At 37.3% G+C, this 26072-nt stretch overlaps 1 protein-coding gene across 6 annotated transcripts in view; it reads left to right on the top strand.

The window, feature by feature from the left end:
• Positions 1–26072, top strand: part of LOC133631183 (receptor-type tyrosine-protein phosphatase mu-like) — a 578559-nt gene that overhangs the window by 298316 nt on the left and 254171 nt on the right. For all 6 annotated transcript variants that reach the window (XM_062023331.1, XM_062023329.1, XM_062023328.1 and 3 more), the window contains one exon: positions 5176–5285. In XM_062023331.1, coding sequence (XP_061879315.1) covers positions 5176–5285 — 110 coding nt within the window. The remainder of the gene's footprint in view (positions 1–5175; positions 5286–26072) is intronic.

The raw sequence follows: 26072 nt of genomic DNA, 5'->3' as shown, positions 1-26072 counted from the left end.
TTTCCCAACTTCTTTGTCACGTGTTGCTGCCATCAAATTCTAAAGTTAATGATTGTTTGCAAAAAAAAAAAAAAAGTTTATGAGTTTGAACATGAAATATGTTGTCTTTGTAGCATATTCAACTGAATATGGCTTGAAAAGGATTTGCAAATCATTGTATTCCGTTTATATTTACATCTAACACCATTTCCCAACTCATATGGAAACGGGGTTTGTAATTACACACAATGTGAATTATTGAATGACAAGGCGCTTCATATAATGTTTCACCCCAAAGGTATCCTGGCCACGTCATGCTGTGTCGCTCTTTCAAATATAATTTCCTGATCACTTCCAGTGGCACCGTGGCGGGCGTCATTAGTACTCGGATTGGAAGCAGAATATCTTGGCCGTGGTTAAAAGTTTAATGTTTAATGATGTTAAAAGAGTTTATTATCTTAAACTTCAGGATATGAATAAAAAGTGGACTGTTAAAAAAAAATCATGCTGATTATCAAAGATGTTATATGAGCGATAGTTATAGCTCGATTAAAGCTGTTCTTGAAATGTGTTGTGTTGCTCAAGGGAATGTAATTAATATGGCGCTGGGATACCAATGATTTCAGCCTTTCAAAAGTTCTTCTTGGACAGACACTTTTTGACCTTGGTATTTGTCAAGTGTGCTAAATTGGTGCGTATAATAGGTATGCTTAGGAAAGAAAACACACATTTCCTGTGGCCTAGGACCGATAAGTTAAAGGCCTACTGAAATGATTTTTTTTTTGTTTAAACGGGAATAGCAGATCCATTCTATGTGTCATACTTGATCATTTCGCGATATTGCCATATTTTTGCTGAAAGGATTTAGTAGAGAAAATCGACGATAAAGTTCGCAACTTTTGCTCGCTGATAAAAAAAAGCCTTGCCTGTAGCGGAAGTAGCGTGACGTCACAGGAGCTAGTATTCCTCACAATTCCCCGTTGTTTACAATGGAGCGAGAGAGATTCGGACCGACAAAGCGACGATTACCCCATTAATTTGAGCGACGATGAAAGATTCGTAGATGAGGAACGTTACAGTGAAGGACTTGAGAGGCAGTGATGGACGTATCTTTTTTCGCTCTGACCGTAACTTAGGTACAAGCTGGCTCATTGGATTCCACACTCTCTCCTTTTTCTATTGTGGATCACAGATTTGTATTTTAAACCACCTGGGATACTATATCCTCTTGAAAATGAGAGTCCAGAACGCGAAATGGACATTCAGTGCCTTTTATCTCCACGACAATACATCGGCGAAATGCTTTAGTTACGAGCTAACGTGATAGCATCGTGCTTTAACTGCATATAGAAACAAAAAAATAAACCCCTGACTGGAAGTATAGATAGAAAATCTACAATACTATTAAACCGTGGACATGTAAATACACGGTTAATGCTTTCCAGGCTGGCGAAGGTTAACAATGCTGTGCTAACGACGCCATTGAAGCTAACTTAGCAACTTAGCAACGGGACCTCACAGAGCTATGCTAAAAACATTAGCTCTCCACCTACGCCAGCCAGCCCTCATCTGCTCATCAACACCCGTGCTCACCTGCGTTCCAGCGATCGGCAGAAGGACGAAGGACTTCACCCGATGCGTTTGGCGGCCCGGAGACGTAGGAAGTCAAGGCGAGGTCGGCGGCTAGCGCTCCAACAAAGTCCTCCTGGTTGTGTTGCTGTAGTCCGCTGCTAATACACTGATCCCACCTACAACTTTCTTCTTTGCAGCCTTCAATGTTCATTAAACAAATTGCAAAAGATGTCCAGAATACTGTGGAATTATGAAATGAAAACAGAGCTTTTTGTATAGGATTCTACGGGTACCATAACTTCCGTTACTCTGACTTCGTCACGCGCATACGTCATCATACCGTGACGTTTCAGCCGGATATTTCCCCAGAAGTTTTAAATGTCACTTTATAAGTTAACCCGGCCGTATTGGCATGTGTTGCAATGTTAAGATTTCATCATTGATATATAAACTATCAGACTGCGTAGTAGTGGCTTTCAGTAGGCCTTTAAAGTGCTGCTATCATAGTTTGGTTTGGCTTGGTTTTCTTTTGAACATGTATGCACTACACAGTCACAATATGATACATCATGCAATTAGCATATTCTCATTTCTCTTTACAACATTCCTGAAAAGGAGTATGAAGAAGCAAAGTTTATTAATCCCATCGCTTTTCCACTTCATTGATATTACTGACACATGAGATCACTTCCTGTTCTCATATTGTAACACAATTTACAGTTCTCTTGATAGGCAGTTATAATTCCCAAAATGAAATGGATTATTTCTCATTTTCAATACGATTCAAGATGTTCATCAAAATTCTTCTTCCTTGTACTTTGTAAACACTTCTGTTTGAACAGCCTTGTGTGATGTTCATATTGTTGTTACTCAGCCAGCGTTTGTGGGTCTGATGGACCCCTTGCATTTTGTGGCTTTTAATGCCTCACAATCAAACACTTTTATGTTAAAATACTGAACAGATGTTTACCTTATCCCAATGAACATCTGTTCAGTATTTTAACATAAAAGTGTTTGATTGTGAGGCATTAAAAGCCACAAAATGCAAGGGGTCCATCAGACCCACAAACGCTGGCTGAGTAACAACAATATGAACGTTGCACGGAAAATGTCTCTGCCAGTTTCTGCATCCCACAGGGATTCTTCTTTTGTGTTTCTGCACCTGCGGTTCCCACACAAGGTTGCGACATTGTTTGTCAACACTGTCTGCTCTTCATTTTCTCGCACATTTGACCCTCTGATGTTCTGTGTACCTACACTCTGTCCTCCTCCTGTCTAGGCCTGCTGTGTGTGAGTGTGTGTGTGTGTGTGTGTGGGTGTGTGAGTGTGTGTATGTGTGTGTCTGGGTGCGTGCGTGCGTGGGTGCGTATGGTACACAGAACATCAATTTCCACACTTCTATTAGCTCCGGGTCCAGTGGACCCGGACATCTTATACAATGTTTCCCACACATTCATTTATTTGTGGCGGCCCGCCACGAAAGAATTACGTCCGCCACAAATAATTAAAAAAAAATATATATATATATATATTTTTTTTTGTCCTGTCCAGCTTCTCAGGCAAATCATATAGTTGATGTAGATGCCCATATAGGCTGTTCACCTTTACTTTACAAAAGAGAAGTGCAGGATACTTCTCTTATTGCCTTATTTGTATTTGACCACTACTGTTTTCTGTTTATTTGTTACTGACTGTGGCAGGACACCTCTGCCTCTGTTTCACTTTATGTTGCTGGTAAATAATATGGTTGTAGTAGTAGGCTAAAGTTACATTATTTAGTATGCACTAATTAAAGGGGCAGAGCTTTAAGAGACATTTTAGCTTTTGTATTTTATAAGATATATTTTTTGTAAGAACCACAATTAATAAATATATTTCAGTCAATAACTTATTGTTCAAATCTGTATATAAATATGTACATAAAGTGTTGTAATTATATTGTAAAATGGATGGATGGATGGACGTTTAAAACAAAACTGTTATTATTAATTACTAAGTATACATTTTTTGAGCCTTTTTAGAGAAAATCATATCATTGTAGTAAATTATGCAAATCACTCGATGATGTCATGATTACCACGCCCATAGCCACGCCCATAGCCACGCCCCCACCGCTGCAGGTATCTTGGCAGTTTATGGGAAACACTGTTATATGTACTGTATTTTTCGGACTATAAGTCGCAGTTTTTTTTCATAGTTTGGTGCGTTTTATACTCTGGAGCGACCTATGTGTGAAATTATTACCACACTACCGTAAAATATCCAATAATATTATTGATGTCATTCACGTAAGAGACTAGACGTATAAGATTTCATGGGATTTAGCGATTAGGAGTGACAGTAAACGTATAACATGTTCTATATGTTATAGTTATTTGAATGACTCTTACCATAATATGTTACGTTAACATAGCAGTTGGTTATTTATGCCTCATATAACGTACACTTATTCAGCCTGTTGTTCACTATTCTTTAGACATTTTAAATTGCATTTCAAATGTCTATTCTTGCTGTTGGCTTTTATCAAATACATTTCCCCACAAAAATGCGACTTATACTCCAGTGCGACTTATATATGTTTTTTTCCTTCTTTATTATGCATTTTCGGCCGGTGCGTCTTATACTCCGGTGGGACTTATACTCCGAAAAATACGGTAATATAAATGTGTAGGGGGGGGTGTATGGTGTGTGGTCATTAAATATGTAAACTGATATATGTTCTTCACAGAAAATGAGCCAAAGTCAGTGAGTCTCAGTTTGAAAAATGCATTAATTGTATCATTTTTCTTTTAATCAAAAAATGAAAACGGGTCCCACAGACCCGAACACCACACAAGGGTGTGTGGTGTGCATAAGTACAAGTAGTATTCCTGGAGGCCACCGGGAGAAAATCACAAGAGTCATACCAAAGACTATAGAAATGGGAGCCATTACTTCCCTGCTTGGCACTCAGGGTTGGAATTGGGGGTTAAATCACCAAAAATGATTACCGGGCGCGACCCCCGCTGCTGCCCACTGCTCCCCTCACCCAGGGTGATGGGTCAAATGCAGAGAATAATTTCGCCACACCTCGTGTGTGTGTGACAATCATTGGTACTTTCACTTTAATAAGGCCTTCTTGTCCCAATTTGTAGTTAACAAACCGTAAACGTCTGATCAATGAATGGCGTTCCATGCGTTTTGATCGCCACGACTTGAAAGCGCCGACTCCTCCTCGCCATCTTCCCGCCGACTGATCCCGCGGGAAGACCCTGTACAGGCGGGGGCATCGCCGCAGCTCCTTGAAGATAAATCCCATCTACGCATCGCTTCTTGTGTTCTAGAATGAAAGCTGTTAGAGGATCAGATGTTATGCACATTAATAATGCAGACACCTCACCTCCTTTATTTATACGCCGCTCAATCCCGCCGTACAGTCTGCGCATCGTTATTGTCAAGCACTTGACATTTTTGCATAAATTCACATCCAAATATGTTTGTCTGGTGTCCATTGGGCGTCCTTGAGAAGCTCTTTAGGCGATTGTCGTGGCAACATAAATCAAACGTCGGGGAAGGAATTGGCGCGCTTGCCGACTTTTATTGAGCTGCGGGTGTCGCTAATGATGGCCGTGTCTTGTCCCGCAGTGCCCAGCACCGTCCCCCTGGAGTCCATCCAGGGCAGCGCCTACGAGGAGAAGATCATCCTGACGTGGAGGGAACCTGCTCAGACGTACGGCGTCATCACTCAGTATGAGGTATGACACACAGCAAGAAGTCAGTGTTCAAAAACAAGAAGAAAAATTACAAAAATGAGGGGTATTTTATTTGAACTAAGCAAAATTATCTGCCAATAAAACAAGAAAATTCGGCTGGTCAAGACTTTTCCAAAACAAGTCAAATTAGCTAACCTCAATGAACCCAAAAATAGCTTAAAATAAGTATATTCTCACTAATAACAAGTGCACTTTTCTTGCTAGAAAAAAATGGGACCTTTTTGCTCAATATGTTGAAAAATATCCTTAAATAAGTAAATGCTAGTGCCATTATCTTGACATAATGTGGCATTACATTTCTTGAAACCAGCAAACTTATACTAAAAACTAATTTATTGTTCTTAATGGAAAGGCAACAAGGCAACATCTTGTTACTCTCGGGGTCTCCTAGCCGCTCAGGCAAATCATATGGTCTAAAAATGCATTTTTCCATCGATAACATGACATCATCGTGCAAGTCCATGCTTTTCAGTCAATTAGTGCGCATATATACATATATACTTTTTTTAAATTTTAATTTTGAAGAATTCATCTGAATGTGCATGAACTATTTCTGTTCAAAATTGTTTGAAATGTCACATGTTAAATGTTTAAATATGAACTGTCAGTTTACTGTACTGTGCATCAGTTGATATTCTACTTTCAAGCATGTTTTACTCAATATAGCTCATCAAATCTCAGCAACAAGCTGTAATATCTTACTGACATCATTTAGGAGCAAAACCCTTAAAACAAGTAAAACACACTAATATAAAATCTGCTGGATTTTACCAGTCCGGCCCACCTGGGGAATGGATTTTCCTCCATGTGGCCCCTGAGCTAAAATGAGTTTGACACAGCTGGTATAATGGTTATCCAGGAAAGTTGTGAATTCCTGGTACGAATCCAGTCTACACTGCAAAAAGTCAGTGTTCAAAAACAAGAAAAAAAATTAGAAAAATTAGTTTTTTTTTATTTGAACTAAGCAAAATTATCTGCCAATAGAACAAGAACATTTGGCTTGTCAAGACTTTCCAAAACAAGTCAAATAATTAGCTAACCTCAATGAACCCAAAAATACCTTAAAATAAGTATATTCTCACTAATAACAACTGTACTACTATATGAGTACGTATTTTCTATTGTTTCATTGAAAATAAAACAGCAAAGTCCATTTGGCTGTCATCTGTTTTAATTATGAGACACAATTGTGTCAAAGTCATGATTTTTTTTTTTTCATGCTTGAAATAAGAAATGATGACTTTAAAAAAGTAGTTTTCTACTTGTGAGTGTTGATGACACAACAGTTGATATTCTAGTTTCAAGCATGTTTTACTCAATATAGCTCATCAAATCTCAGCAACAAGCTGTAATATCTTACTGACATCATTTAGACACTTAAAACAAGTAAAACACTCTAACATCAAATCTGCTTAGTGAGAAGAATTATCTTATCAGACAGAAAATAAGCAAATATCACCCTTATTTGACATATTTCATCTTACTTAGATTTCACTTTTTGCAGTGCGTACACTGCAAAAAGTCAGTGTTCAAAAACAAGAAAAAAACAAACAAAAATTGAACCAATAGAACCAGAAAATTCGACTTGTCAAGACTTTCCAAAACAAGTAAAATTAGCTAACCTCAATGAACCCAAAAATAGCTTAAAATAAGTATATTCTCACTAATAACAAGTGCACTTTTCTTGCTAGAAAAAAAAAGAGACCTTTTTGCTCAATATGTTGAAAAATATTCTTAAATGAAGTAAATGCTAGTGCCATTATCTTGACATAATGATATGCACTCGGCATTACATTTCTTGAAACCAGCAAACTTATACTAAAAACTAATTTATTGTTCTTAATGGAAAGGTAACAAGGCAACATCTTGTTACTCTCGGGGTCTCCTAGCCGCTCAGGCAAATCATATGCTCTAAAAATGCATTTTTCCATGGATAACATGACATCATCGTGCAAGTCCATGCTTTTTCAGTCAATTAGTGCGCATATATACATATATACTTTTTTTAAATTTTAATTTTGAAGAATTTATCAGAATGTGCATGAACTATTTCTGTTCAAAATTGTTAGAAATGTCACATGTTAAATGTTTAAATATTAACTGTCAGTTTACTGTACTGTGCATCAGTTGATATTCTAGTTTCAAGCATGTTTTACTCAATATAGCTCATCAAATCTCAGCAACAAGCTGTAATATCTTACTGACATCATTTAGACACTTAAAACAAGTAAAACACTCTAACATCAAATCTGCTTAGTGAGAAGAATGATCTTATCAGACAGAAAATAAGCAAATATCACCCTTATTTGACATATTTCATCTTACTTACATTTCACTTTTTGCAGTGTGTGTTTGGCGTGTAGTGGATTGTCCGAAGCTTAAGCAAGCAACAAAAGTAGTTTAGTACAACAAATTTATTTACCCATTATCAGAAGTGCAGGTTGAATTAAGTTGTCCGTGCAAGCAGACACAATGTACTCCAGAGCACACAAGACACACACCAGCCAAAATCACCCCCCCGAGTTCCGGTCTTCTGCCATTCATTTATATGTCTGTTGTGCGTCATCGTTCCTTATCAAATGCGTCAATGTCTTGTTTTGCTTTTCCTATCTGTTCCATAACAACTCGAATTCTGTAGACAGGTTGGCACGACTCAATATTCACTTTTGTCCCACAACTGGTCCATTCAATGGCACAAAATACAAGAGTATTGAAAATGAGCGGACATTCTTAAAAGACAAGAAATATAGGTCAAAAGGTCAGAAATTCTACTACATACCCGCCTTCCAGGGTCTTAAGACCCTGGACCAAAACAATTTCTGATATAGACCACTAACTTAAATCTCTACCGCAGATAGAGGCAAAAACCTCAATGTTTTTATACGAGGCAAAAATTCCGTCTATGACCCTCCTTCAGAGCGATCGCTGTTACCAGCCTGCAGTAAAACCATCTCACAGAACACAATTAGTGGCCTACCCTTTGATTTAGTAAAGGAAAAACAAATACTTTGATCATGAACATCATTGAACATAAATAGATGAATGTATATAGACTTATGACTGTAAGACATTTTCAAAAATATTTTTCCCGGCATTTGCAATGAATGTAGTTACCAATATTGTTAATTACCAATTGATTTTGAACACACAACTGAATTTCGTATGAGTCCATGTTCGATTAGTGCTCGTATAGATGGCTCGGTGGTGCCTCAGGCTGGTGGCCTGCCGACACCTCGTTGGGCTTTTGGCTGCCCTGGTGAAGAAAGTGATCCACTCAAACAGTCTGTCTCTCTTTGGGGTGTGGTTCAGTCCATTGGGCAGACTGTTCAGTGGCATGTGCGTGCTGGCCGAAATTGGGGAAAACTCAGGTAGAGTTGGAGCTGTGGGGGCTTTGGGGAAGGCTGGGGCAAAGTATGGGGCGTTGGGGCTTTGGTCCAGGCCCTCGGCTTGCTTCAGGCCTCCTCGCTGCTTCGGCACTCCCGACACTTCTTTCCACAGCTGCTGGAGTCCCGGTGGACATATTGGCTGGCAACGTTAGTTGTTCTCGTCATCGCTGGCAAGGTGTTGTCTCTCCTCTCGGTTCCTTCCAGTCAGGTATCGGGTGTTGGTCCTGGATCGGCTTTGACCGTGCCCCTCTTAGCGAGTGCAAGGGAATCTGGAGTGGCTGCTTTCATCCTCAAATCTGCACAGAGGAACTGGCACACAAATTCTACATTTTGCAAACTTACCATTTTGGTCTCATGGTCTTTCCACCTTCCTAGGAAGCTGCTGGTCCTGAGAAGTGCTGATCTTGTGACTGAAGAAGATTAACCTGTTTTCTTAAAATAGGTGCCGTTGTTTGACCTAATCTTTTTGGGGAAACCATGTCGGGATATTTGATCATTCACAAAATATTTCATTACTGAATTGGCCAACCACTGCAATTGTCAATCTAAATCACTACGTTCCTTTATCCTTGATCATATCCGGATTGATCATATCGATTAAATAAAACCTCAACACGCTCAAACTTGACCCAATCCAAACTCACCTCCCCCCTCTGTCCCTCTCACAGGGACAGTGTTAGTCGTAGTAATAGTAATAGTAGTAGTAGTAGTAGTAGTAGTAGTTTCAGAAACATCCAAGAAAAAGAAAAGACAGCTGATAGTCAAGTGCAGCAAGAACAGAGGCGGAGGACAGGTCATGTTTGAGGTCACTGTTCGCTTTTGCAATAGTACTTTCATATTTTACAACACCTAGTGAATTATTGTGGCCTCAATAATTCACTAAATAGTTGTATTTAATTTAGTCTATCTATGATGGGACAATGCACAGAAACATTAAGTTCAGAAACAGATATGTTCTGTACTAGATTATATCTAAATAGCTACTTTCCATCTGCAGTCCCTGGCTACCTAAATTAAAGGGATCCAAAAATCAAGCACTAAAATTATGACACTATTTAATCATAATAAATATATACATTCATAATAATCAATAATTAATCAAAAATAATCATACTGTAGCATGTATTCAATGATAAGAAAAGTCACCAAATGCCCCTTCATGGACACATACTTACCATACAATACAACCACACCTTATTTACATCATCACACAAAGACCATACATGCTCTTGTTCACATCTGTCATCATTCGTAAAAACAACCAAGATTTTAACAGCCATACCTCACAATTTACAACAAAAATGCTCTCATGGATAAATATAATACTCATTAAATTGATGTGTCAACCTAATGCCCCTCTTAGTGACCGTCTGAGCAGCCTTGATTGCTCCAAAGCCACTTTTTTTTTTTTTTTTTTTTCAAATTTTCTATTCCTTTTGTTATAACGTGGAGAAAGCTAATTGGTCTGTACATGTTCTGGTCTTCTTTATTTCCTGCTTTATGGATTTAATCGTAGTAGCAGTTTCTCGACGTGGTAGGTAAAGTGTTTTCCGTTTAATTTATTTATCAATCGTTGTTATACGAGCAATAATACAATCCTTATATGTTTTTAGGAAGATAGTGTCCAACCCATATATATATCTCTAGATCGTGAGTCTGATAATGCAGTGAAGATTTTGTTCAACTTTGTTTCATTTGTTAATTCTAAAATTAGTCCATATGAATAAATGACAATTATTTGCACTGATTTTGAGGGACTTTTTATTCAGGGTTTGTACAGACTGGATGAAATGTTCATTAAAATTATTACTCATGTCCAGACTGTCTGCGATAGTAGCGCCATTGATATTTAATGTTATAGTGTTGTTTCTTGTTTGCTCTCTTCCCGTAAGTTTGTATCTGGTTTTCCATAACTTTCTAATGTTCCCTTTTGCAGCTTTAATTAATTCTAAGTGAAAGTCAGCCTTAGACTTCTGCATAAACATTGTAACTTTGTTCCTCCAACTTTTAAATCATACGATCTGTATTTAGACCTGTTTTAATTGCTCTTATGAGAGCTGAGTCCTCATGTCTTTATTAGAATCCAATGGTATTTTTATTTTAACACTCTTCTTTCTGGTTTTGTATTCGTGTATTTACAGATGTTCTCTTTAATTTTTGTCATCCAATTGTAATTCTAGTAGGGCTGCTTATCATTTGTATCATATAGAAGCCGTTTATAATATCCTTAAGTTTCTTTCTACACGTCTTATTTAACCAGTCCAGATTAACGTCCTCCATGACGTTACTTCTGTCATACTATGCTGTTTGAGGATGTCTGAAAATGAATCAAGAAAAATGTCTTCAGCTGTGGTCGGTCGGTATACTACAATTACCTTGAAATACATTTCTGAGGAAAATGTGATTTTAATTTCAACATTCTCAAATTGATCTACTTTTAATGTTTTCCCTTTCATAAATCATAATTCCTCCCCCCTTTGTCACTCGATCTGTCTTTTCTGTAATCTTGTACCCCGGGACATTAATTAGAACGTAAAGGTGTTGTGGGTTTTAACCATGTCTCTGATAGACAAGGTAATCCTGATTAGAGTCTGACAGTAACTGCTGTATTTGTTCAGTATGTTTCCTGTGGTAGAAAGTTTAATAATGCGGACACGTTTGTTACTGAATACTTTCTACAGACTTCTGTCTCTCTGCGACTTTGTGTATGTAATAAGCAACTACAATTATTTAATATGCTTAAATTTTGTTTTAGCTCAGCTGTTGTGTAGCTGCTAGTTCCTTGTAGCCTACAGCAGAATGTCCAAATTGCAACCAATAGCTACGTTTTTAACAGACAACCGAAATAATTGAAAATGTGGTATTTGCGTATCGGTTCAATACGCAAATACAGAGAGCAAAGGAACAATGTGGGTCATTAGTTGTCCATCTTATACCATTCTAATTGTTGTAAGGATAGTTCACATGAGCGGCCATACCTTGAGTCCCACCATATATAAGAGTCAAAAGGCTCCTATTATGAGTCGTCTAATTGGTGATCATACAATTTGGCGGTTTGGTCAGAAATTCTACTACAGGCGTAAAAGGGAACCATTTTTTTTTATTTTTTTTTTTTATTTCAGTGCTCTTCTTGGCTGCTGTATATATTTTCTTTGTTCTGTCTGTCACATTGAAAAACGCTCACCCAGGCCGCCGTCGTCTTTTGCCCTCTGACCTCGGCAGAAAACACAATCTAAGAAACGCGGTCGACAGAACATCGCTACTCAAGCAAATGTTGACTTAAGGCTGCACGCAATCCTTGTTCACTGGCTGCACCGCGACCTCAACACGGCAAACATACGCACGCACACACACACACACACACTCACACACACACACACACACCTTGATCTTAACCGTCTTACGGTTTGGGAAGTAATCCCGCAGCCTTTCCCACAGATTGATTCCCTCTCTGGTTGCTGTTTGCTCACTGCGCTGTTATTTTGACTAGTTTAGCCAGGGGGGCCTCACTCTCTCTCTCTCTCTCTCTCTCTCTCTCTCTCTCTCTCTCTCTCTCTCTCTCTCTCTCTCTCTCTCTCTCTTTGGTTGAGATTGAACCATGTGCGGGGGTTTGTTTAGTCAAGCATATGCATCCCAGGCGTAAAGGAAACGATGTCCATAATATATTTAGAAAAAAAACAAACAAACATGGCTTTTGCCGGTGTGCTGACTGAGTTAAAGAGCAACACGTCTGTGCTGTTTGTCTCTGTTAAAATGTCATGCTACATGCAAAAGCATTCAGCGTTGCGCCCTCCAGGCTGTTAGCGCCACTGGAAACGAGCAATAAGTCTCATTTTAATGCATGTTGGTGATAAACGGGGAAACGGGGCAGCAAAGCGCTCGCTCACACGCTGCACCGTCGCTTTGTTTGACGTTTACATGACTTTATTTTGCTATTAAATACGCCCCTGTGTGGAAAAAAGCACCGTCTAATACAGAGGTGTCCAAAGTGCGGCCCGGGGGCCGTTTGCGGCCCGCAGCTAATCGCCACGCATTCTGCAAAAATTGCAAAATTGATAGTATTGCAAAAATTTAAAAAAAACATTTTAAAAGAAGTGAAATGAGGCGAAATCTAACGAGAAAAAGTTGCAATGTTGACACAAAGTTAGGGATGATACTCGAAACCGGTTTTCCCGGTTGTTTGATAAGAAAAGAACCGAGTCCTCGGACTCGAATCCCTTTTTGAGAACCGGTACCCGTTATCGAGACCACTATAGTGAAGGAAAAGAGTTGATTCTTTATTCGAATCCCGTCCCGACCAGAAATGCTCCGTGGGACATCACAAGAAATGACGTCATGTAGCTCAGTCATTAGGCGCAGATAGCGAAAGCAGGAAAACAATGGACAGGATAAAGCGCTCCAAGGTGTAATAAAGTTCAAAACAAAAGCTATAATCCATCGAATAACTTTACTGAGAGATTTGAGCAGGGTAAAACACATGACCAACACTTTTACCACCAACCGGAAACATAGCAACCAGGCTAGCAACGCACCTCCTTTACGGCAGCTGTCGCAACCTTCTTAAAACAACCGCAGCACATACATATATATACAACACTGCAGCACATACATATATATACAACACTGCAGCACATACATATATATACAACACTGCAGCACATACATATATATACAACACTGCAGCACATACATATATATACAACACTGCAGCACATACATATATATACAACACTGCAGCACATACATATATATACAACATATCTCCCTTTTTGAACTTTTGTTTTTCTTTCCTTGTAAACGTTACAAAATCACACTGTATATGTGTTGTCTGTCTAATTATAAATAATGCAGACGAGGCGTGTTGGCTGAGTTCTTGACGTTTACTTTCACAGCGTGGCAACATGCAACACTTTTCGGGGCTACCGCGCATGCTCGTCACTCCCGTTGCATGATGGGTAGTGTAGTTGTTATATTCTCTAGCTCATAACATTTTTCCCCCATAAAGAAATAATGTTAACTCAATAAAGTGTATTTCTTTTTTTAGCTTTAACTTTTCATTTTTTAGCATTGTAACCACATTTGCAAACAACTTTTCTCTTCATAGAATGTTCTTTCAATAAAGAAATAAAGTGCAAAAATGTCAAAGCATCATAACAAACAGTTATGTCAAATAGCAGCAGAATTGCACTTTTTGGAGAGCTGTATTATTTCCAGTTTTGTGCCCAAGGGACTGATTTTATTTAACACTATATTATTATTTATACACCTATAGTGATCACAGAGACAGCTTGTTTTTGTGTTACTGTATATATTTGTTTCTCTGAAAAATCCCACTTAATATACTTTGGGTAACAACAGTCAATATTTATTTATTTTATTTTATTTTTTTAGGGGGGTAACAGTCAATATTCATTTATTTATTAGATTTTATTTTTTTATTATATAATAAAAGTGAGCTTTTGTTAAACCAAATATTGTGTGTTTTTTTCCATATACAACAACCTATCTGGACTCCATAAGAGAATCGATAAGGAATCGGTTCGATAAGAGGATTCCATAATAGACTCGAACTCGATAATTCCTTATCAAACATCATCCCTACACAAAGCTGCCATGCAGGCTGTTTTTTTTCTTTTGTCTTTGATTATTTGAATTTTTTTGCCATTGTTCGAGAAAAAAGAAAAAAGACAAAAAATCTATGTTACAATGAATTATTACTTAAAAAATTTCACAAAATATTGCATATATTGTGTGGTTGCCATATAAAAACGTCAAAGTTTTATTTGGACAAAAGAGTATAAAACAAACAAAATAATTGTTCAAACGTACAATGGACAGATATATCTGAAGTTGATCTCGTAATTTAAGTGTGAAAAGTAAAAAAAACAACTAATAAAAATTAGGGATGTCCGATAATATTGGCCTGCCGATATTATCGGCCGATAAATGCGTTAAAATGTAATATCGGAAATTATTGGTATCGTTTTTTAAATTATCTGTATCGTTTTTTTTAATTTTTTTTTTTAGTTTTTTTTTATTAAATCCACATAAAAAACACAAGATACACTTACAATTAGTGCACCAACCCAAAAAACCTCCCTCCCCCCATTTCTTTCTGTTATCAATATTCTGCTTCCTACATTATATATCAATATATATCAATACAGTCTGCAAGGGATACAGTCCGTAAGCACACATGATTGTGCGTGCTGCTGCTCCACTAATAGTACTAACCTTTAACACTTCATTTGACTCATTTTCATTCATTACTAGTTTCTATGTAACTGTTTTTATATTGTTGTACTTTCTTTTTTATTCAAGAAAATGTTTTTAATTTAGTTATCTTATTTTATTTTATTTTTTTGAAAGTACCTTATCTTACCTGGTTGTCCAAATTAGGCATAATAATGTGTTAATTCCACGACTGCATATATCGGTTGATATCGGTATCGGTTGATATCGGTATCGGTAATTAAAGAGTTGGACAATATCGGAATATCGGATATCGGCAGAAAGCCATTATCGGACATCCCTAATAAAAATGTATGACTTTATGAGTGGGAGACCTTTTGGATCCCAAATATATTTAGTGGGATTTTATTTAACTTTTCACTGTGATTACTCAACAATATTAAAGAATTCAAATCAATGGTGTCCTGCATTATTGATCTTTTAGGGCTCTAATGACTAAATACTGCATATTTCAGTTTTACTATGAAAAACAAACTTGGCTTTGACGGAAAAGGCATAAAACCTGTTTTTTTTTTACTTGATGTCAACCTGAAGTTGATATAGAGATATACTGTAAAAAAATAATAATAATAATTTGACTTATTTTTAACATTTTAATGACTGAGACCCTTGACCCTTGATTGGTCCCCGGGAGCCCTAAAGGTTAAAAAAAAAATCTATATATTTTGTTAAGGTTTGAAAATGAAAAATATCAAAATGGCCCCCGTATGCTTACATTTTTCCGTGTGTGGCCCTCAGTGGAAAAAGTTTGGACACCCCTGGTCTAATACAAGACGGTCGGCCTCTACTGACATCATTCTCATTATTAATGCATCCTTATGTTTATTGTCGTGGCTGTAGGGTTTTTTTTTATTGTAGAGGGAGGATTGGTAAAGCACTTGGTTTAGCGTAACATTGTTCTGAACTTGTGACTTCCATGTTAAATCAGATACCTCAAAAACCAACAGGGTTCCTGCCTTGATGTTAGAGATGTCCGATAATATCGGACTGACGATATTATCGGCCGATAAATGCTGTAAAATGTAATATCGGAAATTATCGGTATCGGTTTCAAAAAGTAAAATGTATGACTTTTTAAAATGGCGCTATGTACACGAACATAGAGAGAAGTACAGAGCACCTTTGCGTGCCGGCCCAGTCACATAATATCTACGGCTTTTCACACACAAGGTGAATGCAACGCATACTTGGTCAACAGCCATACAGGTCACACTGAGGGTGGCCGTATAAACTGTCATAACGTGGACTGTGAGGGTTTTGTTTTCCCGAGATGCAAGTAAAGTTGGACTGGACATGGCGTGAAGGTAAGGACATCATTTATTTTTAACTCTAAACTACAAAAGGGGTACAAAACTAAAGGCGCGCACAAAGGCGGAGAACAAACCTGACTAATGAAAACAAATCTAGCACAAAGGCAGAAACTAAAGTCACTAAATGTGGCATTAATAACAAAAAGTTACTTGGCAGAGCAGGAGTCTATGGCATGGAACACGTAATCAATGGAGTAACAGGCAGTTAATGTCGCCAGGCAGACTGCCTGGCAACTGGAAGCTTAAATAATACCGACATGATTAGTGCAAAACGTGAGACAGGTGAAACTAGTGAGTAGTCATGGAAACAAAACAAGCAAGAGTGCACAACCAGGAGCTAAAAAGCGTCCAAAAAAAACCCCAGCACATGGCCAAACAAAAACATGATCAACACAGACACGACATAAACAACTTGAACTCTGTTACAAATATGTGTGAACCCACACCAAACAAGAATGACAAACACATTTCGGGAGAACATCCGCACCGTAACACAACATAAACACAACACAACAAATACCCAGAACCCCTTGCAGCACTAACTCTTCGGGACGCTACAATATACAAATTCCAAGCTGCTGTTTTGAGGCATGTTAAAAAAAAATACTGCACTTTGTGACTTCAATAATAAATATGGCAGTGCCATGTTGGCATTTTGTTCCATAACTTGAGTTGATTTATTTTGGAAAACCTTGTTACATTGTTTAATGCATCACAACAAAATGAGGCATAATAATGTGTTAATTCCACCACTGTATATATCAGTATCGGTTAATATCGGAATCGGTAATTAAGAGTTGGACAATATCGGAATATCGGATATCTGCAAAAAAGCCATTATCGGACATCTCTAGTAAATTGTAAATAAAAACCGAATACAATGATTTGCAAATCCTTTTCAACTTATATTCAATTAAATAGACTGGCCTTGCGATGAGGTGGCGACTTGTCCAGGGTGTACCCCGCCTTCCGCCCGAATGCAGCTGAGATAGGCTCCAGCACCCCCCGCGAACCCAAAAGGGACAAGCGGTATAAAATGGACAAGATATTTAATGTTCGAACTGAGAAACACTTTTTTTTTTTTGCAAATAATCATGAACTTGGAATTTAATGGCAGCAACACATTGCATTTTGACCACTGTGTTACATGGCCTTTCCTTTTAACAACACTCAGTAAACGTTTGGGAACTGAGGAGACACATTTACTTAAAGGCCTACTGAAAGCCACTACTAGCGACCACGCAGTCTGATAGTTTATATATCAATGATGAAATCTTAACATTGCAACACATGCCAATACGGCCGGGTTAACTTATAAAGTGACATTTTACATTTCCCGCTAAACTCCCGCTTGGAAACGTCTATGTATGATGACGTATGCGCGTGACGTCACGACGGCAACGGAAGTATTCGTACCCAATGTGTCACCGTACAAACTGCTCTGTTTTCATCGCATCATTCCACAGTATTCTGGACATCTGTGTTGGTGAATCTTTTGCAATTTGTTTAATGAACAATGGAGACTGCAAAGAAGAAAGTTGTAGGTGGGATCGGTGTATTAGCGGCTGGCTGCAGCAACACAACAAGGAGTACTTACTTGGATAGCAGACGCGCTAGCCGATGCTAGCCGACAACCGCATCTGTGAAGTCCTTCGTCGCGCCGTCGATCGCTGGAACGCAGGTGAGCACGGGTGTTGATGAGCAGATGAGGGCTGGCTGGCGTAGGTGTATAGCTAATGTTTTTAGCATAGCTCTGTGAGGTCCGGTTGCTAAGTTGCTAAGTTAGCTTCAGCGTCGTTAGCAACAGCATTGTTAAGCTTTGCCAGGCTGAGAATTAATAACCGTGTATTTACATGTCCATGGTTTAATAGTATTGTTGATCTTCTGTCTATCCTTCCAATCAGGGGTTTATTTCTTTTGTTTCTATCTGCATTTGAGCCAGATGCTATCACGTTAGCTCAGTAGCTAAAGTGCTTCGCCGATGTATTGTCGTGGAGATAAAAGTCACTGTGAATGTCCATTTCGCGTTCTCGACTCTCATTTTCAAGAGGATATAGTATCCCAGGTGGTTTAAAATACAAATCCGTGATCCACAATAGAAAAAGGAGAGAGTGTGGAATCCAATTAGACCTTGTACCTAAGTTACGGTCAGAGCGAAAAAAGATACACCCTGCACTGCCTCTCTAGTTCTTCACTCTAACGTTCCTCATCCACAAATCTTTCATCCTGGCTCAAATTAATGGGGTAATCGTCGCTTTCTCGGTCCGAATCTCTCTCGCTCCATTGTAAACAACGGGGAATTGTGAGGAATACTAGCTCCTGTGACGTCACGCTACTTCCGCTACAGGCAAGGCTTTTTTTTTATCAGCGAGCAAAAGTTGCAAACTTTATCGTCGATGTTCTCTACTAAATCCTTTCAGCAAAAATATGGCAATATCGCGAAATGATCAAGTATGACACATAGAATGGATCTGCTATTCCCGTTTAAATTAAAAAAAATCATTTCAGTAGGCCTTTAAGCTCTTCAGGTGGAATTCTTTCCAATTCTTGCTTGATGTACAGCTTGACACTCAGCATCAAGGGTTGGAATTGGGGGTTAAATCACCTGTATGGCTGTTGACCAAGTATGCCTTGCATTCACTTGTGTGTGTGAAAAGCTGTAGATATTATGTGATTGGGCCGGCACGCAAAGGCAGTGCCTTTAAGGTTTATTGGCGCTCTGTACTTCTCCCTACGTCCGTGTACCACTCCGTACAGTAAATTTTACTTTTTGAAACCGATACCGATAATTTCCGATATTACATTTTAAAGCATTTATCGGCATCTCTACAATTTACGCAACGTGCCAACTTCACTGGTTTTGGGTTTTGTAGATGACACATTCCAGGGTGACGTTACATCTCAGAGCCACTCTTATGTCTGGGTTGAACCAACATGAGAAAAAAAGCGCTATATAAATCTAATAGATTATGGCTGTCCTATCAAATAACTCAAACCGTGACTTGTCGAGTCGTGGAGTCAACGAGCTGTTTAACCTCCGTCATTAGCAACGACAATGGAGATCGTGATTGATCTCACTCAAATCAGTAGTATTCTTGCCAGGGACACACAATCCCTGAAAATGTCACATTTTGATTAATAGATGACTGGGAAAGTGCATATATATATATATATATATATATATATATATATATATATATATATATATATATATATATATATATATATATATATATATATATATATATATATACACACATATACACTACCGTTCAAAAGTGTGGGGTCACCCAAACAATTTAGTGGAATAGCCTTCATTTCTAAGAACAAGAATAGACTGTGGAGTTTCAGATGAAAGTTCTCTTTTTCTGGCCATTTTGAGCGTTTAATTGAGCCCACAAATGTGATGCTCCAGAAACTCAATCTGCTCAAAGGAAGGTCAGTTTTGTAGCTTCTGTAACGAGCTAAAGTGTTTTCAGATGTGTGAACATGATTGCACAAGGGTTTTCTAATCATCAATTAGCCTTCTGAGCCATTAGAACACTGGAGTGATAGTTGCTGGAAATGGGCCTCTATACACCTATGTAGATATTGCACCAAAAAGCAGACATTTGCAGCTAGAATAGTCATTTACCACATTAGCAATGTATAGAGCAGGGGTCACCAACCTTTTTGAAAGCAAGAGCTACTTCTTGGGTAGTGATTAATGCGAAGGGCTACCAGTTTGATACACACTTGGATAAATTGCCAGAAAAAGCCAATTTGCTCAATTTACCTTTAACTCTATGTTATTATTAATAATTAATGATATTTACACTTAATTGAACGGTTTAAAAGAGGAGAAAACACGAAAAAAATGACAATTACATTTTGAAACATAGTTTATCTTCTATTTCGACTCTTTGAAATTCAAAATTCAACCGAAAAAAAGAAGAGAAAAACTAGCTAATTTGAATCTTTTGGAAAAAATTTAAAAAAGAATTTATGGAACATCATTAGTAATTTTTCCTGATTAAGATTAATTTTAGAATTTTGATGACATGTTTTAAATAGGTTAAAATCCAATCTACACTTTGTTAGAATATATAACAAATTGGACCAAGCTATATTTCTAACAAAGACAAATCATTATTTCTTCTAGATTTTCCAGAACAAAAATTTTAAAAGAAATTCAAAAGACTTTGAAAGAAGATTTAAATTTGATTCTACAGATTTTCTAGATTTGCCAGAATAATTTTTTTGAATTTTAATAATAATAAGTTTGAAGAAATATTTCACAATTATTCTTTGTCGAAAAAACAGGAGCTAAAATGAAGAATTAAATTAAAATGTATTTATTATTCTTTACAATAGAAAAAATAAATTTACTTGAACATTGATTTAAATTGTCAGGAAAGAAGAGGAAGGAATTTAAAAGGTAAAAAGGTATATGTGTTTAAAAATCCTAAAATCATTTTTAAGGTTGTATTTTTTCTCTAAAATTGTCTTTCTGAAAGTTATAAGAAGCAAAGTAAAAAAATTAATGAATTTATTTAAACAATCGAAGACCAAGTCTTTAAAATATTTCCTTGGACTTTCAAATTCTATTTGAGTTTTGTCTCTCTTAGAATTAAAAATGTCGGGCAAAGTGAGACCAGCTAGCTAGTAAATAAATAAAATTTAAAAAATAGAGGCAGCTCACTGGTAAGTGCTGCTATTTGAGCTATTTTTAGAACAGGCCAGCGGGCTACTCATCTGGTCCTTACGGGCTACCTGGTGCCCGCGGGCACCGCGTTGGTGACCCCTGGTATAGAGTGTATTTCTTTAAAGTTAAGACTAGTTTCAAGTTATCTTCATTGAAAAGTACAGTGCTTTTCCTTCAAAAATAAGGACATTTACATGTGACCCCAAACTTTTGAACGGTAGTGTATATATATATATATATATATATATATATATATATATATATATATATATATATATATATATATATATATCTACTTTGGCCATTTTTGGTCAAAATCAATTAATCATTTAAAATCAGCAGAGTTCTTACTTTGGTTTACTGTAGTAAAACATGGAAGCAGCTCACTTAAATTGAGAAATGAGTCCTACAGTGTGTCAACATTTAATAGCCCTCCATCAAAAAGCGAGCAAATGCCATCAACGTGTGCCTAATGAGGCCGCCTGGTGTACGCTATACGTCTTTTCAACCGTCGCCGTTCATTCAGTAAAGAGCGTAAGTGGAGAGGTTACACCCCATTTATTTATTTCTCCTGGACATATTGAGATTTTACTCATGCGCAGTTGCAAAGCTCCATAAAATCCCTCTTCCTGCACTGCAAAAAGTCAGTGTTCAAAAACAAGGGGAAAAAAAATACAAAAATGAGGGGTATTTTACTTGAACTAAGCAAAATTATCTGCCAATAGAACAAGACAATTTTGGCTTGTCAAGACTTTCCAAAACAAGTCAAATTAGCTAACCTCAATAAACAAAAAATACCTCAAAATAAGTATACCGTATTTCCTTGAATAGCCGCAGGGGCGCTAATTAATTTAAAACCTCCTGTCACTCCGGCGCTTACCAGAAGCCTGCGGGATGGCCATGCATGCGCTAATTATTTTAAAACCTCTTCTCACTCCGGCGCTTACCTTATCATGAAAAGAACATTTAATTAAAAAAAATGTTATTATTGTCTTACCTTTAGGTATAATGAGTCCATGCCAGCTCCTTTTGAAGAAAAGCATCGATATAGAAGTCTTCCTTATCTTTCTTCAGTTTTAAAAGTCTCTCTGTCTCGATGGAGATCTTCCTTTTAAGTATTGCCTCCTGCTTCGATTGAAAGTCCGGTTTAGAAAACTGTTTTATTTTAGATATGTAATCCTCCATGGTAAAAGTCCAAGCAAACAATGGCTGCGCACTCTTGCTGCCGGTTGTCTTCTTCTGCTGCACGGGTCTTCTGCAGTACCAGCAGTCGCAAGAACGATCACTAGCGCCCTCTACCACCAGGAGGCGGGAGTCATTTAATGACTCATATTTGACCCGGCGGAAGTGCCAAGCATGCGCTAATTATTTTGCGAAACGAGTTTGACCCGGCTGTAATTCAAGGCATGCGAATACCATATTCCCGGCGCCAATTCAAGGAAATACGGTATTCTCATTAATAACAAGTGCACTTTTCTTGGTAGAAAAAACTAATATGAGAGCTTTTTTCTCAATATGTTGAAAACTATTCTTAAATGAAGTAAATGCTAGTGCCATTATCTTGACATAATGATATGCGCTCGGCATGACATTTCTTGAAACCAGCAAACTTATACTAAAAACTAGTTTATTGTTGTTAATGGAAAGGCAACAAGGCAATCGATTGTTACTCTCGGGGTCTACGAGCCGCTCAGGCAAATCATATGGCAGTGGTTCTCAAATGGGGGTGCGCGTACCCCTGGGGGTACTTGAAGGTTATGCCAAGGGGTACGTGAGATTTTTTTTTAACATTCTAAAAATAGCAACAATTCAAAAATCCTTTATACATATATTTATTGAATAATACTTCAACAAAATATGAATGTAAGTTCATAAACTGAACATGAAATCAAGTAGGCTATTCCATTCATTACAATGCAACAATGCAATATTCAATGTTGACAGCTAGATTGTTTGTGAACATGTTCCATAAATATTGATGTTAAAGATTTCTTTTTTTGTGAAGAAATGTTTAGAAGTAAGTTGATGAATCCAGATGGATCTCTATTACAATCCCCAAAGAGGGCACTTTAACTTGATGATTACTTCTATGTGTACAAATCTTTATTTATAATTGAATCACTTGTTTATTTTTCAACAAGTTTTTAGTTATTTTTATATCTTTTTTTCCAAATAGTTCAAGAAAGACCACTACAAATAAGCAATATTTTGCACTGTTATACAATTTAATAGAGATGGCCGATATATGCGTTAAAATGTAATATCGGAAATGATCGGTATCGTTTTTTTTTATTATCGGTATCGTTTTTTGTTTTTTTTTAAATTTATTATTATTTTTTTTTTAAATTAAATCAACATAAAAAACACAAGATACACTTACAATTAGTGCACCAAGCCAAAAAACCTCCCTCCCCCATTCACACTCATTCACACAAAAGGGTTGTTTCTTTCTGTTATTAATATTCTGCTTCCTACATTATATATCAATATATATCAATACAGTCTGCAAGGGATACAGTCCATAAGCACACATGATTGTGCGTGCTGCTGCTCCACTAATAGTACTAACCTTTAACAGTTAATTTTACTCATTTTCATTCATTACTAGTTTATATGTAACTGGACCTTCACAATATTATGTCAGACCCACTCGACACCGAGGATGTCGTTGTGGCTTGTACAGCCCTTTGAGACACTTGTGATTTAGGGCTATATAAATAAACATTGATTGATTGATTGATTGATTTTTATATTGTTTTACTTTCTTTTTTATTCAAGAATTTTTTTTAAATTTATTTATCTTATTTTACTAATATTTTTACAAAGTACCTTATCTTCACCATACCTGGTTGTCCAAATTAGGCATAATAATGTGTTAATTCCACGACTGCATATATCGGTTGATATCGGTATCGGTTGATATCGGTATCGGTAATTAAAGAGTTGGACAATATCGGAATATCGGATATCGGCAAAAAGCCATTATCGGACATCCCTACAATTTAATAAATCGGAAACTGATGACATAGTGCTGTATTTTACTTCTTTATCTCTTTTTTTCAAGCAAAAATGCTTTGCTCTGATTAGGGGGTACTTGAATTAAAAAAATGTTCACAGGGGGTACATCACTGAAAAAAGATTGAGAACCACTGTCATATGGTTTAAAAATGCATTTTTCCATCGATAACATGACATCATCGCGCCAAGTGCGTGCTCTTTCAGTCAATTAGTGTGCAAGGAATATATATATATATATATATATATATATATATATATATATATATATATATATATATATATATATATATATATATATATATATATATATATTTACAGCCTGGCCCCCGGCCAATGTTCCCTCTAAGGTGCGCGCCTGCGCAATTGCGCACCGCTCACACGGGCGTCCTCTGCGCACAGCAAATTAATGCCGCGCAGGAAATCGAAAATCCCATGTGAACTTTAAACAAAATAAACACATTACAATTTATTCTGTATGATTTTGCAATGCAATTCTGTGAGTGACAGGTGACAACAAGAGTGGCCCCAATGAATAAAACAATGTTTGTCAACACAGTTCAATTATGGTCTGTCGAGACACTTTACGGACAGGAATAGGGACGGTATAGCTCGGTTGGTAGAGCGGCCGTGCCAGCAACTTGAGGGTTGCAGGTTCGATCCCCGCTTCCGCCATCCTAGTCACTGCCGTTGTGTCCTTGGGCAAGACACTTTACCCACCTGCTCCCAGTGCCACCCACACTGGTTTAAATGTAACTTAGATATTGGGTTTCACAATGTAAAGCGCTTTGAGTCACTTGAGAAAAAGCGCTATATAAAATGTAATTCACTAAAAATGTAATTCACAATTCCATCAATCGCTTTATTGAGCAAAACTGTTTGTAACCACACCAAAAACAAGAACTGGTCATTTTCTGCCATACAAACCAGGCTTAAACCAACTTTGTCATCCGTCATATCAACAGAAGCCGCTCGCTCTCTCTCACCTGCACCAACACACGCACTCATGGCACTTAGCCAGTGCTGCGTTTATGGCCACACAAAAAGTGGGACAACCCCAACGCCACACAGTGTGTAAATGCCAGGTTGTAACACTCTGACTCCACAATCAGATGTGTGCTTATTTTACTGCCATTTATTAAGAATGTTAATCTAAGGATATTATTCATGAAATATTGTCACTAGATTTCATAAATGGTGATAAAAAGATGTATTTTACAGACAGAAAGTTAGAGGAACTAAATGTAATCTCTGAAAGGGGTAACATTTCTTTTAAAGGCAGGACCCGCAACTAGGGATGTCCGATAATGGCTTTTTGCCGATATCCGATATTCCGATATTGTCCAACTCTTTAATTATCGATACCGATATCAACCGATACCGATATCAACCGATATATGCAGTCGTGGAATTAACACATTATTATGCCTAATTTGGACAACCAGGTATGGTGAAGATAAGGTACTTTTTAAAAAAAATTATAAAATAAGATAAGGCAAGGCAAGGCAAGGCAACTTTATTTGTATAGCGCTTTTCATACACAAGGCAGACTCAAAGTGCTTCACAGACAACAAAGTGAAATGAAAGAAAATAAAAGCAAAATTAAAATGCAGACAATAAAAATAAAAACAGTGCAGACGTTAAAAGTTAAAAGATTAAAAGATTTAGCTGAAAGCTAAGGTGAACATAAAAGTCTTCAGTCTAGTTTTAAAAGTAGTGAGAGTTGGGGAGAGTCTGACATCTTCAGGAAGTTTATTCCAGCTATGTGTTGCATAGTGACTGAATGATGATCTCCCTTGATTTGAGTTTACTCTTGGAACCGCTAACAGATTGCTCTCAGAAGATCTTAGTGATCTAGAGGGCGTATATAGTGGGAGCATATCAGTGATATACTTGGGCCCTAGACCATGTAGTGATTTATATGTGAGCAGGAGGATTTTGAAATCTATTCTCTGATGTACAGGGAGCCAATGTAAGGATTTAAGAATTGGTGTAATGTGCTCACATTTTTTGGTCTTTGTAACTAAATTAAAAACATTTTCTTGAATAAAAAAGAAAGTAAAACAATATAAAAACAGTTACATAGAAACTAGTAATTAATGACAATTAGTCAAATTAAGTG

This window comes from Entelurus aequoreus, linkage group LG16 (assembly GCF_033978785.1).
Source record: "Entelurus aequoreus isolate RoL-2023_Sb linkage group LG16, RoL_Eaeq_v1.1, whole genome shotgun sequence".
NCBI classification, from domain to species: domain Eukaryota; kingdom Metazoa; phylum Chordata; class Actinopteri; order Syngnathiformes; family Syngnathidae; genus Entelurus; species Entelurus aequoreus.
The sequence above is the reverse complement of the archived record's forward strand: the minus strand, read 5'-3'. Positions and strand labels throughout refer to the sequence as shown.